Genomic DNA, 19,826 nt, shown 5'->3' with positions numbered 1-19,826 from the left:
ATCTCTACTAAAAATAAAAAAATTAGCTAAGCGTGGTGGCATGTGCTTGTGGTCCCAACTACTTGGGAGGCTGAGGTGGGAGTGTCTCTTAAGCCTGAGAGATCAAGGGTGCAGTGAACCATGACCATGCCACTGTACTCCAGCCTGGGCAACAGAGCAAAACCCTGTCTCAAAAAATAAATACATAAAATATTAGCCAGGTGTGGTGGCATGCACCTGTAGTCCTAGCTACTCAGGAGGCTGAGGCAGGAAGATCACTTGAGCCCAAGAGTTGGAGGCTGCAGTGAGCCAGGATCACACCACTGCACTCCAGCCTTAATAACAAAGTTAGGCACTGTCTCTTAAAAAAAAAAAAAAAAAAAGCCGGGCGCGGTGGCTCACGCCTGTAATCCCAGCACTTTGGGAGGCCGAGGCGGGCGGATCACAAGGTCAGGAAATCGAGACCACGGTGAAACCTCGTCTCTACTAAAAATACAAAAAATTAGCCGGGCGCGGTTGTGGGCGCCTGTAGTCCCAGCTACTCGGGAGGCTGAGGCAGGAGAATGGCGTGAACCCGGGAGGCGGAGCTTGCAGTGAGCTGAGATCCGGCCACTGCACTCCAGCCTGGGCGACAGAGCGAGACTCCGTCTCAAAAAAAAAAAAAAAAAAAAAAAAAAAAAAAAAAAAGGGGTTAACGCAAGTGGAACCATGAGGAGATTTCTCATTGATGGACCAGGCAGAAGGTGGCCAAGGAGGAGCCCCTGGATAGGCAGGAGGGCCCTGGTGAGCCAGGGCCAAGGTGGCAGCTAACGACTGGCCACTCCTGCGTCCGTCCCGTGGATGCGAGTGACCTGCACCAACGGACAAGGTGTCACCTCCAGAGGTCACCTGGTTAAACTAGAGATGGGGCAGACCCCTGTGGGACAGACAGCCCCCACTGGACGAGGGTCCCCCAAGGCCCAGCTTAGCTCAGGCCGAGGCCAGCCCCTCCCTCCTGGAGGCTGGTTGGGAATTAAAGTATGAGTCTTGCTTGCCAGTCAATATTATTTTTTTCTTTCCCTTCTCCTTGCCATGTTGAGTCTCTCCCCCCTTCAATCTTTCTAAACACGTTATAAGCCATAAATACAACTGAAACAGTTTAGATCAGTCGGGGTAAATGTCAAATTATCTTCTCTCTTTCTCTCTCTGGCTCTTTCTTCCCTCCCCCTCCAAATCAACAGCCTCTAATAATCTGTCCAACCCTTCATTAAGCCTTACAGTCTCACTCAGGGAGATTAAATGAATAAAGTAAAAAGGGAAAGGGGGAAAAAAAGAGAGAAAAGCAGGAGCATTTATTCTCACTGTGTCTCCGACCATTTCCCTTTTCTTTTTGATTTCTACATCGCTGACTTGAAAGCCCTTGAGTGACAGCGTCACAGGGCCCAGCGAGGAAGCCGCGAGAGGCAGCAGAGCTGGAAATGCCGCGGCACAGTCGGTAGAAAGTAACGTAATTATAGAGCAGGTCAGAGCCACTCGAATGAGCAAAAATAAAAGCACAAGAGGTTTTCTGTAGACCGTCAGGGGAGGTAAAAAAAAAAAAGAAAAAAGAAAAAAGAAACAAAAAAAAATTCATTGTAAACTCTTTTTCCACCTCCCCTCTCACTTCAAACCACAATTTTAAAAAGAGGTTTTTTTAGTTTCTGAGAAACCCCTCTTGGAACTCCCAGCAGCCTCATGGGACGTTTGTCCCTGGACGTGGGCCCTCTTTGCAGGGGCTGCCAGGGCAGTTGGGAAGGTCCCGCCTTGGGGAACGGGATGGGGAGAGTTTGTTGTGACTTGTGAGAGATGGAGGTGAAGGGACAGATGGTCACGGAGGTGGGGGGGGATTCTGTGTCCTGCATTCTCCCTGCGCTGAGGACAGGGGCCAGTGGGGCTGAGGCTCGGTTTCCAAAACAAGGTCTGTTCAAGGGATCTGAAGAGGTTGGTGGTCTAGTTTGGTCCAACCCTTCCTAAGCACCGATTCTGCACAGAAAGGGGTGGCCAGCAAGTCTGGCATCTCCTCCTCTTCCAGGGAATGAAAGCTCCTAGTGGCTTCAGTGCCTGAGCCCTGGAGGGGCTGTGGAGCTATAGAGGAGGGAGGAAGGGAAGTCAAGGAGGCGCAGGAGTACGGGATTGACTTTGCAGAGAGTTCCACGCGCCCACCGGCTTCAAGGCCTGGTGAAGGTCAGGGCCCGGGTCCTGAACGAGTCACTGGGGCCAGGCAGATGCAGAGACCTCATTGGTTCTTGTAAAAAGTCCACAGTCTACAAAGAACCAGTCAGAGGTCCAGCCTCAGGGTCTCAAAGCAGCAGATCCTCCTGCCCCCCACCCCGACACCAACCCCCCCTCACCCCCATCAATCTCACTTCTCTAGAGAGGGCCCCTGAGGGGACAAGCCACCTCCTTGTCACTGGGAACCTTGAATCAGCTTTGTCCCAGGACTGCAATTCTGCAGAGGAGGGGCTGATTCAGAGCAGGACATGACAAGGGACCCCATCCTCTCAGAGGCTTGTAGAGTAGGAGGCATCTGAGTCCACATGCCCTAAGTGCTTAGCACAACCATAATTAACGAAGGCAATGGGTGATTGATTGCTTGTATCTGGCCCCTCCCTGTGGACACCACTCTTGCTCTTCCTTCCTTGGCACCTGGCCCAGCACCTGGCAGGCAGCAAAAGGTTTAATAAATGCCTGAACAAATGAATGAGTGAATGAATAGTGTTAGTACTAGTGGGTGCTGTGTGCCAGGCACTAGCTACATTATTTCTTTTTTTTTTTTGAGACGGAGTCTCACTGTGTCACCCAGGCTGGAGTGCAGTGGCCGGATCTCAGCTCACTGCAAGCTCCGCCTCCCGGGTTCACGCCATTCTCCCGCCTCAGCCTCCAAGTAGCTGGGACTACAGGCACCCGCCACCACGCCCGGCTAGTTTTTTGTATTTTTAGTAGAGACGGGGTTTCACCATGTTAGCCAGGATGGTCTCAATCTCCTGACCTCGTGATCCACCCGCCTCAGCCTCCCAAAGTGCTGGGATTACAGGCTTGAGCCACCGCGCCCGGCCCCAGCTACATTATTTCATGTGGAACCAAAAGTGACGTTGAGAGCTAACCACGCATTTGACAGGTGCGAGGCCGAGGCTCCGAGCGCAGGAATACTGGCCTGGGCTCTCTGGTGGTGTGTGGCGGAGCCAGGACGCAAACCCCAGTCAGCCAGCTGGAGTGACTGCCATGGTTAGGAAGGTTGGGAGGAGCAGCTAAGGGTGGAGAGCCCCAAAGCAGAAGGCTGGTGAGTCTGGGAGATGGAAACTGTAGAGAGGTAAAAATCTGCTGAGTACAGCAGCAGTCAACCCAGCATTTTCCATGACACACTGGCAGTGGGTACCCAGGTTTCAGGATGGATTAGGTGAAGTCTAACTGGTCGAACAAATGAGGGGGAAGGTGACTTCATGGGCCAATCTTGCTGTGAATGCTGGAGGCCTCCCTGCAGCTTGCAAAATGCCTTTGTGCTGTTGCAATTCACACCCTAAGGCCTTCTGAGCCTTCAGGTCAGTGGATGCCATCCACACAGTCCCGAAGGCACAGCTGGCTTGGACGCGTGCTCCATTTACAGACGGAGTGCTCTGGTTGGTAGGATTTCATAGGGCTAGTTCTGGGGCGGCTGCTCCTAGCCTCCCGCCACATTGTACAGCAGGGAAGAGGCTGCTGTGTGCTCCACTAGGGCGCTCCAACATTTGGGTTGGTGCCTGGCCCAGAAGAGGGTTCCCGGAGTTGTACAGAAATTAAATGGAAAGCCGACATGCAGGGAGGGTTTGGACCCACGCAGGGGAAATGCCCTGGCGTCTGGGAGGTGGGCTGCCTTTGGCCCCAGCAGTCCTCCCTTCAAGCAGAGGCCAGGGCCAGGCTGAGCTGACAAGCTTCTACTCTCCTTGCAGCATGAACGTGCAGGGTGATTATGAGCCGATTGATGCCACCGGGTTCATCAACATCAGTTCCCTCAGGTGAGAAGCTCAGGGCCCTGATGGGCCTTCAAAGCCCCCAGGTGTAAAGAGTAGGCTTTAGATGGGACCTTTCCGCTGCCCTGCCCTAGACAAACCCCACTTTCCTCTCCATCTGCCCATAGCATCCTCAGAGGCATGCTTTGATAGCCAACAGTAACAGAGGGTCCTAGGTTCCTGTGTCCCACCTGGTGCCTCTGATACCTGCCCTCCTCTCCCCCTAAGCCACAGGGACTCCACTATGCGCTCCTTTGCAGAGCAGGTTAAACAAGGAAATAGCATAGAGGTGGAGAGAAGCCTTTGTTTTCTGTCACCATACCTGAGCTGTAGGTCTAGCTGGAAGCCATCCTAGCCACATGGATCTCCATGGCCCAGGAGGGTGGTACACATCATCTGAAGTCACTCAGACCTTTGATCCTCTGGGAGTCACCAGTAAGGGTGTCAGCTGTACGTGCCGCACAGATTCAGTGAAGGTTCAATATGAGCCTGTGGAAATCAAGCATGCGGCTTGGGCTCAGACCCTGGCATGCAGGAAGAGCCAGGGGGCAGTGCCAGCAGCAAGCACTCTCAGCCCAGGGCTGATGTGCTCAAGGGCAAACAGGGTCGTTTGTCACCAGCAGCTAACATACACTAAGCTGCTCTGGGGCACTCTCCTAGGATGTCTCATTTAATTCTTACGCAAAATTTGCAACTCCTCAGAAACAGGCTGAGTGGTTAAGTAACTTTCCAAGGGTCACACAGGTAGGAGGTGGTGGAGCTGAGTCCGGAGCACCTGTCCTGCTGGGGGTTCTCCATCACCAGCTCCCTTCTCATGGGGATTGGAATCTAGAAGAAGATGCAAGTCTGTCTCCTCTTGCTAACAACATACTCTGGGCACAGAGCCACCATTTTCTCCCAGAGCCAGTTTCTTGTCCCTGGAGGCAGCTCATGCCTGGAGAGATGTTGAATCTCGCCCATCTGCCGAGGGTCCTCTCCCTTCCCCTCAGTCACCTCCACCTCCCCTGCTTCCTGCACCCTCTGTTTGTATTTTATGACTCTATAAACCCTTTTAAATGGCCCAGAACACACAGGGCTTACATAATGGCCTCTTCATTTCTCCCATTGCCAGTTAAACGCTTTGTCTTCAACAATGACAAACAATGTTTTCCCCCTAAGATAAATTAATTACATTATCCTGATTGGAGGGCAGGAGGGGCCAGGGCGGGAGAGGGACTAGAAAAAAAGACAACTTCACACACATCTTAACAAACAGCTGCCCCCGCCACCCCAGTTCTGCCTGAATTAATTGAACCCAGTGTGTGTTGTTATTGTTAATTTACATTTTTCTCTGTTTTGAATCTGGTTTACAGGCTGAAGGAATATCATCGTCTCCAGAGCAAGGTCACTGCCAAATAGACCCCTGTACAATGAGGAGCTGGGGCCTCCTCAATTTGCAGATCCCCCAAGTACAGGCACTAATTGTTGTGATAATTTGTAATTATGACTTGTCCTCCCTGGCTGGCAGCGTAGTGGGGCTGCCAGGCCCCAGCTTTGTTTCTTGGTCCCCCGAAGCCTGCAGACATTGTGTTGTCACCAAAGGGAAGGGTGGGGGGCAGCTGCGGTGGGGAGCTATAAAATGACAATTAAAAGATACACTAGTCTTTTGTTTCTTTGTTTCTACAGAGTGTGTGTGTGTGTGTGTGTGTGTGTGTGTAGTTAATCATGCTTTTCTTAGCCCAACCTTTGTGTTTTCGGACCTAAGTGCTGCCGAAGGCCACCATTTGCCAGACAGCCTGTTAATCTGGGAGTCAACCCCTCTCCAGCAAAAACTAGGAATGCAGAAGTGCCACCTGGGTCAGATCCTAGCCAGCAGCCTGGGAATCAATCACCAACTGTGGTCCTGTTGCAAATGTCAGGAAACCGAAGAAAATTTAGGGGATGCCCTTTCTCTGGGGATCACCTTTACTCATAGCCCACAGGGAGCTTCTACACAGGGCGGCCATGAGTGACCCCAGGACACTTATTACAGCTGTGTGGCCTAGAGCAGCCTAACTCATGAAGGAGGAGGGAGAGGCCTGAGCAGAGAGGAGAAAAGAGCAGGCCCGGAACTTGGCAGCACTTCCCACTGTCCACAAACCAGGCCCCAAAGCAGCCATGTTTGCAGTGTGGCCCCTTCCCCCCCTTAGTCACATCTGATTGGACCGTGGATGGACACCTGACTAGAGCTGGCCAATCAGAAACCCCAGGAATTGGGCCTCGGCACATGGCCGGAAGTGAGGACATGTAAGGCAGGCACTCACTGTGGGATGCTGTGGATCTGGGGCGCACAGCCGGTGTAGAAGGAAACGAGAGGGAAAGGATGGGAAGAGAGGGTCCGTATATTAGTGTCCATATTCCTATCCTGGTGCTTCATGAAAGCTGGTGGCATCTCTTGGCCTGGTTTCCCTGACACCTGATATCATAATGAATTCAGGACTGCAGCTGAGTGAGGGAGTCTCTGCTCCTTGCAACCAAAAGCATCTTCACTGGGAAGACCTGAGTGCTGCTTGCTCTGTGCTTTGCCCTGGTTCTGAACTCAGAACCTGACCTCAGGGACTGTCTCACCACTCCACTGCCTGTGTCCCTGAGGGTTTCTCGCAAAAGAAGTTTTACCTTCAAAACTTTTTTCCTCCGATTATTAATGGTAATAATAATTTATTATTATATAATAATTGGTATTATTATATAATTTATTATATAATTGGTATAAATTATACCAATAATTTATTATTACCATTCCGTGGTAATAATAAATGACTCAATATTAGCTTTGTGCCAAACACTTCGCTATATACTTTATTCACATTAGCTCGTTGAATCTTCAAAATCACACTTGGAGGTGGACACTTTCATCTCCATTATGTAGAGGTAGCAACGAAGCTGCAGATAAATTGACTTGCCAAAAGCCACTCAGCTAGCAAGTGACAGAACCAAGAACCAAACCCCGGCCTGACTGAGCCCCCAAATCTTGTGCCTTTGTCTTTTTGTTATTGTTGTTGTCAAGATGGAGTCTTGCTCTGTTACTTAGGCTGGAGCACAGTCTCAGCTCACTGCAACTTCCGCCTCCCAGGTTCAAGCGATTCGCCTGCCTCAGCTTTCTGAGTAGCTAGGATTACAGACGCCCACCACCACGTCTGGCTAATTTTTGTGTTTTTAGTAGAGATGGGGTTTCACCATGTCGGTCAGGCTGGTCTCGAACTCCTGACGTAAGGTGATTCATCCGCCTCCCGCCTCCCAGAGTGCTGGGATTACAGGCCTGAGCCACTGCCCCCGGCCATTATGTCTTTAACCATAGTGATAAACTGCAGCATCTTTAAGAAAAGAAATAACGGCCGGGCGCGGTGACTCAAGCCTGTAATCCCAGCACTTTGGGAGGCCGAGACGGGTGGATCACGAGGTCAGGAGATCGAGACCATCCTGGCTAACAGGGTGAAACCCCGTTTCTACTAAAAAAAAAATACAAAACAAACAAACAAACAAACAAACAAAAAACTGGCCGGGCGAGGTGGCGGGCGCCTGTAGTCCCAGCTACTCAAGAGGCTGAGGCAGGAGAATGGTGTAAACCCAGGAGGTGGAGCTTGCAGTGAGCTGAGATCCGGCCACTGCACTCCAGACCGGGCGACAGAGCGAGACTCTGTCTCAAAAAAAAAAGAGAAATAAATAACTAGCCACGCGCAGTGACTCTCGTCTGTAATCCCAGCACTTTGGGAGGCTGAGGCAGGTGGGTCACGAGGTCACGAGTTTGAGATCAGCCCGTTTGAGACCAGCCTGGCCTCAGCCTCCCAGAGTGCTGGGATTACAGGCATGAGCCACCACGCCCGACCACATTTGGTATATTATCAGTCATGCTTTGTCTTTCTTTTCTTGTTTTTATGCTAAGCATCCTATAATGCACATATATTTTTTCCTATGCCTACAATATTTTTGCAGTTATTTAGGCTGAAGTATAAATGCTTTATATTTTATAGTTATAAATGTATAGCTTACACTTTAAAGTATAAATTGTATATATTTATGCTTTAATGGATATACTTTACACCCTATTTTTAAAATTTTAACATATCGTAAATGCTTTCCTATGACAATAAAAACAATCCTTAAGCCTGGGCACAGTGGTTCATGCCTATAATCCCAGCACTTTGGGAGGCTGAGGTGGGTGAATCATTTGAGTGCAGGAGTTTAAGACCAGCCTGACCAACATAGCGAGACCCCATTCTCCATAAAATAAATAAATTTTAAAACTCCTGGCCGGGCGCGGTGGCTCAAGCCTGTAATCCCAGCACTTTGGGAGGCCGAGACGGGCGGATCACGAGGTCAGGAGATCGAGACCATCCTGACTAACACGGTGAAACCCCGTCTCTACTAAAAAAATACAAAAAAACTAGCCGGGCGCGGTGGCGGCGCCTGTGGTCCCAGCTACTCGGGAGGCTGAGGCAGGAGAATGGCGTGAACCCGGGAGGCGGAGCTTGCAGTGAGCTGAGATCCGGCCACTGCACCCCAGCCTGGGCAGCAGAGCGAGACTCCGCCTCAAAAAAAAAAAAAAAAAAAAAAAAACTCCTTAAACATTTTCAGCAATTACAGAATATTTTGTTACATCGATACTCCCTAACTTCACCTTTCCCTATTTATATATTTAGTTCTTTCCATATTCTAAATTATTTTTCTGCCTTTTGTTGAACTTATTTTTTATGTTTTAAATAAATAGAGATGGAGTCTCACTATGTTGCCCAGGCTGGTCTCAAACTCCTGGGCTCAAGTGATTCTCCTGCCTCAGTCTCCCAAAGTGCTGGGATTACAGGCATGAGCCACCATGGCCAGCCCTTTTGTTGAATTTAATGGAATGTTTTTAATAGTTGGTTATTAGCTATACTTGTTATTGCTTTTTTAGTAGCCTCTCTGAGTGTTATTTTATACATCTTTAACTTACCACAGTCTACCTTCAATTAATCGTATGCCACCTCGAGTGTAACAGAAGAACTTTGTAACAGTACAACTCTAGAACATTTCACTTTATGCTTTTGTTGTCATAGATATGCTACAAAATCCCATAATACATTGCTATTATTTTTGCTTTAGACAGTCAAATATCACTTTTAAAAGATTAAAAATAAAAATAAAAAATAAAGATTTTAAAAGATGAAAAATAATGGCAGGACATGCCTATAATCCTAGTACTTTGGGAGGCCAAAGTAGGAGGATTGCTTAAGCCCAGGGATTCAAGGCCAGCCTGGGCAACATAGAGAGACCCCCATCTTTACAAAAAAAATTTAAAATTAGCCAAGTGTGGTAGCACATGCCTGTGGTTTCAGCTTCTCAGGAGACTGAGGTGGGAGAATTGCACGAGCCTGGGAAGTAGAGACTACAGTAAGGACTGATCACAGCACTGTACCCTAGCCTGGGCAATATCTCAAGACTCTGTCTCAGAAAATAAAAATAAACAGCTGAGATTGCACCAGTGCACTCCAGCCTCGGTGACAGAATGAGACTCTGCCTCAAAAAATCATAATAATAATAAAAGATTTAAAATAAGAAAAGAGTGTATCTTATATTTATCCATATATTTTTCTGATGCCCTTCATTCCATTGAATAGATCAAAGTTTCAATATATATCATTTTCCTTCTGTTGAAGAACTTTTAAAGGTATTTCTTTTAGTGCAGTGATTAATTCTTTCAGTTTTTTGTTTTTGTTTTTGTTTTTGAGACAGAGTCTCACTCTGTCACCCAGGCTGGAGTGCAGTGGCTTGATCTCTGCTCACCCCAACCTCTGCCTCTCAGGTTCAAGCAATTCCCCTGCCTCTGCTTCCCAAGTAGCTGGGATTACAGGTGCCCGCCACCACGCTGGCTAATTTTTGTATTTTTTAGTAGAGACTGAGTTTCACCATTTGGCCAGGCTGGTATCAAACTCCTGACCTCAAACGATCCACCCACCTCAGCCTCCCAAAGTGCTGGGATTATAGGCATGAGCCACCGCACCCGGCCCAGCTTTTACTTCTTTGAAAAAATTTTATTAACATTTACAAGTAGATCCTTGCTCCATTTTGAGTTCATTACTGTGTAGGTCGTGATTCAGGATCCAAATTTATTTTTGAAAATACTGATATTTTGCTGTTCCAGCACCATTTCTTAAAAAGTCTTTTTCCTATTATATTACCTTAGCATCTTTGTCAAAAATCGATGAGGCCAGGCATGGTGGCTCACGCCTGTAATCCCAGCACTTTCGGAAGCCAACGTAGGCGGATCACTTGAGGTCAAGAGTTGGAGACCAGCCTGGCCAACATGGTGAAACCCCATCTCTACTGAAAATATAAAAATTAGCTGGCTGTGATGGTGCAAGCCTATAATCCCAGCTGCTTGGGAGGCTGAGGCATGAGAATCGCTTGAACCCAGAAGGCAGAGGTTGCAGTGAGCCAAGATCGCATCATTGCACTCCAACCTGGGTGACAGAGCAAGACTCCATCTCAAAAGAAAAAAAAAAAAAAATCAATTGATGGGTATGGGTCTACTTCTGGACTCTCAATTCTGCTTCATTAATGTTATGTGTCTAGCCTTACGCCAAAAACTCTCTGACTTGCTTATTATAGCTTATAGTAAATCTTACACCTCATTCTTTTAAGACTGTTTTGTCCTTTACTGGGTCCTTTTATTCTGGGTCCTTTACTTTTCCATATACTTTTTTTTTTTTTTTTTTTTTTTTTTTTTTTTTTTTTTTTTTTTTTTTGAGACAGAGTCTCGATCTGTCACCCAGGCTGGAGTGCAGCAGTGGTGCATCTTGCCTCACTGCAGCCTCCGCCTTTCAGGTTCAACCAGTTCTCCAGCCTCAGCCTCCTGAGTAGCTGGGATTACAGGCGTGCACCACCACATCCAGCTAATTTTTCTATTTTTAGTAGGGTTTCACCACGTTGGCCAGGCTGGTCTTGAACTCCTGACCTCAAGTGATCCACTCACCTCGGCCTCCCAAAGTGCTGGGATTACAGGTGTGAGCCACCTGCCCAGCCCACATACTTTTTTTTTTTTTTTGAGACGGAGTCTCACTCTTGTCACCTAGACTAGAGTGCAATGGCACGATCTCAGCTCACTGCAACCTCCGCCTTCCAGGTTCAAGCGATTCTCTTGCCTCAGCCTCCTGAGTAGCTGGGATTACGGATGCCCCCCACCTCCTCCGCCTAATTTTTGTACTTTTAGTAGAGATGGGGTTTTGCCATGTTGGGCAAGCTAGTCTCGAACTCCTGACCTCAGCCTCCACCACTTCCCAAAGTGCTGGGATTATAGGCATAAGACACTGTGCCTGGCCCATATAAATTTTTTTAACAAATTATTTATTTCTTCAAAAAGTCTGCTACAATTTCATTGGAATTGCATTAAAACAACGGATTCATTTGAAGAGAATTGTCATCTGAGTTAGTCCATTACCATTGCTATAAAGGGTTGGCTGAGATTATTTATAAAGAAAAGAGGTTTATTTTGGTTTATGCAGGCTCTACAGGAAGCATAGTGCTGGGATCTGCTCCTGGTGAGACCTCAGGAGGCTTCCAATCATGACTCCTGGAAGCTTCCAATTACTGTAGAAGGTGAAGTGGGATACGGAAGGTTGTATCACATGGCAAGAGAGGGAGCAAGAGAAGAGGGACAGGTTCCAGGCTCCTTTTTAAACAACCAGATCCCAGGCGCAGTGGCTCATACCTGTAATCCCAGCACTTTGGGAGGCCAAGGTGCTTGAGGTCAGGAGTTCGAGACCAGCCTGGCAACATGGCGAAGCTAAAAATATAAAAATTAGCCAGGTTCGGTGGCACACAACTGTAATTCCAGCTACTCAGCAGGCTGAGGCACAAGAATCGCTTGAACCTGGGAGGAAGAGGTTGCAGTGAGTTGAGATCATACCACTGCACTCCAGCCTGGGCAAAAGAGCAAGATTCTGTCTCAAAAAAATTAAAAATAAACCACTAGATCTTGTGTGAACTTATTACTGTGGTTAATTTTTTTTGCATATGTATGTATTTCTCTCTCAAAATTAGGAGTCGAATTTTGTCAAATATTTCTCAACATCCTTTGAGATGTTTTCTCCTGTATTCTGTTAATACAATGAATTATATTAATTGATTTTTGAATGTTAAACCAATTTTATATTCACAGGAAAAATACCATTTGGTATTGCTGGATGTAATTTGCTGAAATTTTGCCAGAGATTTTTTGTGTCTATATTCACGTGGGATGTGGATCTGTAGTTCTCTTGTGGTTCTTTGGTTTTTGTGTCAGGGAGAGAGTGGCCCCCCAAAAAACACATTCAGAAGTGTCTCTCCACCTCCTCTGTTTTCTAAAACAGCTTTTGGGTAGCATTGGTAATATTCTTTCATAAATGTTTCATAGAATTCACCAGTGGAAGGCCAGGCATGGTGGCTCATGTCTGTAGTCCCAGCACTTTGGGAGGCTGAGGTGGGAGGATTGCTTGAGCCCAGGAGTTCAAGACAATCCTGGGCAACATAGCAAGACCCCCATCTCTGCAAGGAAACAAAAAGAAAAAGAAAAAAATTCACCAGTGAAGCCATCTGAGCCTGGAATTTTGTATGTGTGTGAGGCTTTTATTTTTTTATTTTTATTTCTTATTTTTTTTCTTGAGATGGAGTCTTGCTCTTGTCTCCCAGTCTGGAGTGCAGTGGCGTGATCTTGGCTCACTGCAACCTCTGCCTCCCGGGTTCAAGTGATTCTCCTGCCTCAACCTCCCAAGTAGCTGGGATTACAGGCACCTGCCACCATGCCGGGCTAATTTTTTGTATTTTTAGTAGAGACAGGGTTTCACCATGTTGGCCGAGCTGGTCTTAAACTCCTGACCTCAGGTGATCCACCCACCTCCGCCTCCCAAAGTGCTGGGATTACAGGCATGAGCCACTGTTCCCAGCCGAGGCTTTTAAAAAATAAATTTGGCCAGGTGCCGTGGCTCACGCCTGTAATTCCAGCACTTTGGGAGGCCAATGCAGGCAGATCACTTGAGTCCAGGTGCTCAAGACCGGCCTGGCCAACATGGCAAAACCCCATCTCTACTAAAAATACAAAAATTAGCCAGGTGTGGTGGTGCATGCCTGCAATCTCAGCTACTCGGGAGGCTGAGGTTGCAGTGAGTTGGGATTCTGCCAGTCCACACCAGCCTGGGTGACAGAGTGAGACTCTGTCTAAAATAAAACAGAATAGAATAGAATAGAATAGAATAGAATAGAATAGAATAGAATAGAATAGAATATTCTGTTTCTTTGATTTATGTAAGGCTATTTAAGTTGTCTATTTCCTCTTGGATCAACTTTGGTAATTTGTTTCTTTTGAGGGATTTAACCATTTCATCTCGGTTTTCAATTTTATTAGCACAAAGTATTTTTTATAGTTTTCCTGACCTCAAGTGATCCACCTGTCTAGGCCTCCCAAAGTGCTGGGATTGCAGGCATGAGCCACCACGCCTGGCCCCTTCTAGGTTTTCTGCTTAATGATTCTTATATTCAGTGAAGTGTGTCTACTCTGACTAGGGGAAACTCAAAACAATTCTCAGTCCTGTATGAGATTCTCAGTATTTTTTTTTCCCTCAAAAGTTGCTCTTGGCCGGGCACAGTGGCTCACGCCTGTCATCCCAGCACTTTGGGAGCCTGAAGCAGCAGATCATGAGGTCAGGAGTTCGAGACCAGGCTGAGGTCAGGAGTTCGAGACCAGGCTGGCCAACATGATGAAACCCCATCTCCACTAAAAAATACAAAAATTAGCCAGGTGTGGTGGTGCATGCCTATAATCCCAGCTTCTTGGGAGGCTGAAGCAGAAGTATTGCTTAAACCTGGGAGGCAGAGGTTGCTGTGAGCCGAAATCAGGCCACTGCATTCCAGCCTGGGCAACAGAGTAAGACTCCGTCTTGCGGGAGGGTGGAAAAAAAGTTGCTCTTATTTGGTCTCATGGGGTTTTACTCTATACATGAGGAGACTGGCAACCACCAGAGACTCAAATGGACACTTAACAGATTGCTGGAGGTCTTTCTCCTGTAGTGCCCTCCCTGCTGGTTGTCAGTCCCAGATTTCAGCTGTGTTGGCTTCCCCAAACCCCATCTGTCTTCTCAGCTTTGCATGATCACTGGACTCTGTGTCTCCTCCCCATTTGGCAGTTTTAGAATTACCTGCAAGCAGAAAGCTAGGTGATGACAGGGCTTGTCTTGTTAGTTTCCCTTTTCTCAGGAATCACAGCCCTGTGCTACCAGTTGTTGAGTGTCTGGAAATAGTTGTTCCTTGTGTTTTATACAATTATCTGTTGTTTACAGTGGGAGGATAATTCTGGACCATCTCAGTCTTTTGTGGACAGAAATGAAAGTTGATTTTTTTTTTTTTTTTTTTCCCTGAGACAGAGTGTTGCTCTGTTACTCAGGCTAGAGTGCACTGTGATCTCAGCTCACTGAAACCTCAAAATCTAGGGCTCAAGTCATCCCCCCACCTCAGCCTCATAAGCAGCTGGGACTACAAGCACCCACCATTACACCCAGCTAATTTTTGTATTCTTCATAGGGACATGAAACATGGCTCACTGCAACCTCCACCTCCCAGGTTCAAGCAATTCTTGTGCCTCAGCCACCTGAGTAGCTGGGATTACAAGTGCACACCACCATGCCCGGCTAATTTTTGTCTTTTTAGCAGAGACAGGTTTTGCCATATTGCCCAGATACTCTCAAACTCCTGGCCTCAAGTGATCCACCTGCCGTGTTGCCCAGGCTGGTCTTATACTCCTGTGCTCAAGCAATCCCCCTATCTTGGCCTCTCGAAGTGCTGGGATTACAGGCATGAGCCACTGCACCTGGCCTGATGTTTTTCAATATAACAATAATATAATCTAAATGCCTATAGGCCAGCCTGGCCTGAGATCACACTTAATAACTTGCTGACATGAATTGTGTAGTTTCTCATCCTAGCTAACATTCCACCCCTCATTGGCTCTCATCTCACTCAACATAAAACCCGAAGTCCTTACTACAGCTAGCACCAACTACCAGACGTGAAAGTGAGACCACATAGGAACTTCCCTCCGCAGACAAGCCTGACAGCAGCTGCCTGAACGATCCCACATGAGACTAGCAATAGAATTCCCTAGGCTGCTCACCTACAGCGAGCATGAGAAAGAATAAATAAGGTTTTATTTTTATTATTATTTTTTTTTTATTTCAATAGTTTTTGGGGTACAGGGTTATTGCTTACATGGTTAAGTTCTTTAGTGGTGATTTATGAGATTTTCGTGTACCATTACCCAAACCGTATACATTGCATCCAATGTAGGCACTAAGTTTTATAGTTGTTTATGATGCAGCAACAGATAATTGATGCATTTATTATGGCCTACCAGCCCTTTCATGATCTGGCTCCCATCTGCTTTCCTTCCTCCCCTCCCTCCTGCTCCCTCTCATTCTGCTACAGCCCACTGTCTTCAAATAATCCAAGCTCCACCTGGAACATCTTCCCCCAAATAGCCACAAGACTCACTCATTACAGCCCCAGTGTGGCACTGACTATACCTTTATCCTGCCTCCCTCTTCTCCACAGCACATACCACCACCAAACATATGCATTGGTTTGCTTTGTGTATCTAGTAATTTTTTATTGAATGCTGGACATTGTTGAGTATCTCTCCCAATAGATAGGAAGCTCCATGTGGGCAGAGACCATGTCTGCCTCATTTGCAGCTGTGTATCAGATGCTAAAACCATGCCTGGTCCCTAACAAGTATTCAATTAATATTTGTTGAATGAGTTGAATATTCATCTTCAAGTGGACTCAGAACCCCACTTGAGGAGCATCAGAAATACATACTTCCTCCTCTGCTCCAGGAGCCCATAAAATGGTACCTAGGCATTCAGAAGCTATTCCAATCCAGTCCTCATGCCACAGCCCAGGACCTGCGCTCATTCACCTCTTTGTCCCTCCTGTCACTCCTCTCTAGTCACTGCATACACTCTTGACATGCGGTTGCCCCTGTTGTCAACACAATTGAGCCCAGCTCCACTGAGAAGTGGGTAGGAAACCACCACCTTAGGGAAGCTATGGTAGGTTTGCTTGGACACGGAGATGTTAAAACTCTTAGCTCTTCATCTATGCAGCCTCTCTCCACCTGGGCTTGCCAGTGTGGCCAAATAATCTTGATTAGCTATAGTTTCAACAAACAGCCTCCAGCTGTCACCAGAACCACCTTGTCCTCCAGCTCTCATATCCTATTGCAGGGATTAGCTTATTGGGACTGACTCTGCCTTCTCTCAGAGTAAATTCTGTCTTTGGTAGACCCTCAGTCCTCCTACCCCCTGCTATAAGGCTTCCACGGAGTTGCCCCCAGACTGCCACTGAAGACTGGGTATGTCTGAATCCAGGTCACTCCCGACATTGAAAATATTTTCTAGGAATGTCCTTAGTCCTCAAGTCAATCTAGAAATACAAATCAATACTAGGATGTAAATACGATTGTTGGTATCTAACAACCATTGTTTAGTGGTTGTTTATGATGCAGCAACTTATCCATGTAAGCAATAACCCTGTACCCCAAAAACTATTGAAATAAAAATAAAATAATAATAATAAAATCTTATTCTTTCTCAGAGTGTCCAAATAGAATAATATTGAAAATTAAAGACTCAGAAAAATAAATTTTTTGTTTTGTTTGTGAAACAGAATCTCACTCTGTTGCCCAGGCTGGAGCGCAGTGGCATTATCTTGGCTCACTGCAACCTCCACCTCCCGGTTTCAAGCAATTCTTATACCTCAGCCACCTGAGTAGCTGGGATTACAAGCACACACCACCATGCCCAGCTAATTTTTATATTTTTAGCAAAGACAGGTTTTGCAATATTGCCCAGGATGGTCTCAAACTCCTGGCCTCAAGTGATCCACCCGCCTTGGCCTCCCGAACTGCTAGGATTACAGGCATGAGCCACCATGCTTGGCCCAGAAAAAAATTTTTATTTCTGATTCCAACATCTTCATCAAAATATTTTGGTTAATATTTATTTGCATTTCCTGCCAGTCGTTCTTTCATATGCACATTTGTTTACAGGCATGTCATGTAGTCTGTTTACACTGTGTACCTGTGCATTTGGTTTTTTGTTTTTTGGGGGTTTTGAGATGAGTCTCACTCTGTAACCCAGGCTGAAGTGCAGCAGCATGATCTCGGCTTACTGAAACCTCCGCCTCCCAGGTTCAAGCGATTCTCCCGCCTCAGCCTCCCGAGTAGCTGGGATTACAGGCACGCACCACCACACCTGGCTAATTTTTGTATTTTTAGTAGAGACAGGGTTTCACCATATTGGTCAGGCTGGTCTCAAACTGCTGACCTCATGATCCACCTGCCTCGGCCTCCCAAAGTGCTGGGATTACAGGCGTGAGCCACCACGCCTGGCCTCTGCACATTTGTTTAATTTAACATAATAGCAGAATTAATTTTCCACGTTGTTGATAGGCTCCAGAACCAACTTGAATTGTACACTTAAAATTGGCCTATTTTGTATGATGTGTAAGTCACACATCGATAAAGCTGTTAAAAGCCAGGCTCAGTGGCTCACCTCTGCAGTCCCAGTGCTTTGTGAGGTAGAGGCGGCAGGATCACTTGAGGCCAGGAGTTTGAGACCAGCCTGGGCAACATAGTACAAACCCATCTCTGCCAAAAAAAAAAAAAAAAAAGGCCAGGTATGGTGACTCACACCTGTAATCCCAGCAGTTTGGGAGGCCAAGGCAGGCGGATCACTTGAGGTCGGGAGTTCAAGACCAACCTAGCCAACATGGTGAAACCCTGTCTCTGCTAAAAATTACAAAAATTAGCCAGGCATGCGCCTGTAATCCCAGCTACTTGGGAGACTGAAGCAAAAGAATCACTTGAACCAGGAAGGCAGATGTTGCAGTGAGCCGAGGTCATGCCACTATACTCCAGCCTGGGCAACAGAGCGACTCAAAAAAAAAAAAAAGAAAAATTACCTGGGTGTGGTGATGCAGCCCCTACTGAGGAGGCTGAAATGGGAGGTTTGCTTCAGCCCAGGAGATTAAGGCTGTGGTGATCACACCACTGCACTCCAGCCTTAGTGACAGAGAAAGACCCGCCTCTCAAATAAATAAATAAATCTGTTAAAAATAAATACATGTATATTTGAGACAGGGTCTCACTCTATCACCCAGGCCGGAGTCCAGTGGTACCATCACAGCTCACTGAAGCCTCCTGCTGCTGGGCTTAAGTGATCCTCCCATCTCAGCCTCCTGAGTAGCAGGGACTACAGGTGTGTGAACACACCCAGCTAACTTTTTTTTTTTTTTTTTTTTTTTTTTTTAAAGAGACGGGTTTTTCACTATGTTGCCCAGGCTGGTCTCAAACTCCTGGGCTCAAGCAATCCCCCCACCTTGGCCTCCCAAAGTCCTGGGATTACAGGGAGGTGTGTGAGCCACCACACCCAGCCAAAAACGTAAATAAATATTTTTTTAATATAAGTGGGAGAAAGATGGCCAGTGTTAAAGAAAGGCATTGAGAAGAGCTTGGGCTAGCACAGTGCTGGGCTGGAGCAGAAGCGGGAGGAGAGGAGGCATCTGGTCAGAGTGGAGCCGAGGATCCTCCAAGGCAACTATGGGCAAGGCAGCTGGGATGAGGGGAGGGGCAGGATGCTGGACAGGCAGTTTGGCCTTTAAGGAAGGTGATGTGGGGTGCAGAGTGAAAGGGGAGAGCCCCAGCTCAGGGACCAGGCTTAGGTTACACAGATTAAATCCTGGTTCCTTCCTCTTTCACGGTGAGAACTTGGGCCAGGACTTGACCTCCTTGAACCTCAGTTTCTCCATCTGTAGGATGGGATTGTAATGGCCTTTCCTTCCAGGGCTATTGGAGGATCCAGGAGGCCCACAGTGGACCGTCAGGAACAGGAGCCTGGTCTCAGTCACTATTCCATGGGGACGTTCCACAGCATCAAGGAAGCTAGTCAAGGCACATAAAAAGTGCCTGACTGGCTGGGCGTGGTGGCTCACACCTGTAATCCCAGTACTTTGGAAGGCCGAGGTGGGCAGATCACCTGAGGTCAGGAGTTCGAGACTACCCTGGCCAACATGGCAAAACCCCGTCTCTACTAAAAATACAAAAATTAGCTGGGCATGGTGGCGGGCGGCTATAATCCCAGCTACTCGGGAGGCTGAGGCAAGAAAATCACTTGAACTCGGGAGGCAGAGGTTGCAGTGAGCCAAGATCATGCCACTGCACTCCAGCCTGGGCAACAGAGCGAGAATCCATCTCTAAATAAATACATACATACATACTGCCTGATCTTGCCAGGCTTACACCTGTAATCCCAGTACTTTGGGAGTCCAAGGCTAGTGGATCACTTGACCCCAGGAGTTCAAAACCAGCCTGGCCAACATAGTGAAACTCCATCTCTTCCAAAAATATAAAAATTAGCCAGCCGTGGTGGCACACACCTGTGGTCCCAGCTACTCAGGAGGCTGAGGCAGGAGGATCATTTGAGCCTGGGAGGTCCAGGCTGCAGTGAGCCATGACTGTGCCACTACACTTTAGCCTAGGCAACAGAGTGAAACCCTGTCTCAAAAAATAAAAATCCTGGCCAGGCACAGTGGCTCATACCTGTAACCCCAGCATTTAGGGAGGCTGAGGTGGGTGGATCACCTGAGGTCAGGAGTTCGAGACAAGCCAGGCCAACATGGTGAAACCCCATCTCTAAAATTTGTAAAAATACAAAAATTAGCCAGGCTTGGTGGCACATGCCTGTAATCCCAGCTACTTAGGAGGCTGAGGCAGGAGAATTCCTTGAACCCAGGAGGCAGAGGTTGCAGTGAGCCGAGATCATG

At 47.3% G+C, this 19,826-nt stretch overlaps 1 protein-coding gene across 2 annotated transcripts in view; it reads left to right on the top strand.

Moving 5' to 3' along the window:
* Nucleotides 1-5,636, top strand: part of ASS1 (argininosuccinate synthase 1) — a 56,587-nt gene extending 50,951 nt beyond the window's left edge. For both annotated transcript variants that reach the window (XM_025359172.1, XM_025359174.1), the window contains 2 exons: nt 3,924-3,989; nt 5,336-5,636. In XM_025359172.1, the coding sequence (XP_025214957.1) occupies nt 3,924-3,989; nt 5,336-5,381 (112 nt within the window). In that variant the 3' untranslated portion in view covers nt 5,382-5,636. The remainder of the gene's footprint in view (nt 1-3,923; nt 3,990-5,335) is intronic.
* The last annotated feature ends 14,190 nt before the right edge of the window (nt 5,637-19,826 follow it).

Source organism: Theropithecus gelada, chromosome 15 (genome assembly GCF_003255815.1).
Source record: "Theropithecus gelada isolate Dixy chromosome 15, Tgel_1.0, whole genome shotgun sequence".
NCBI classification, from domain to species: domain Eukaryota; kingdom Metazoa; phylum Chordata; class Mammalia; order Primates; family Cercopithecidae; genus Theropithecus; species Theropithecus gelada.
Note: the sequence above shows the minus strand (reverse complement) of the source record. Positions and strands in the feature narration are given on the sequence as shown.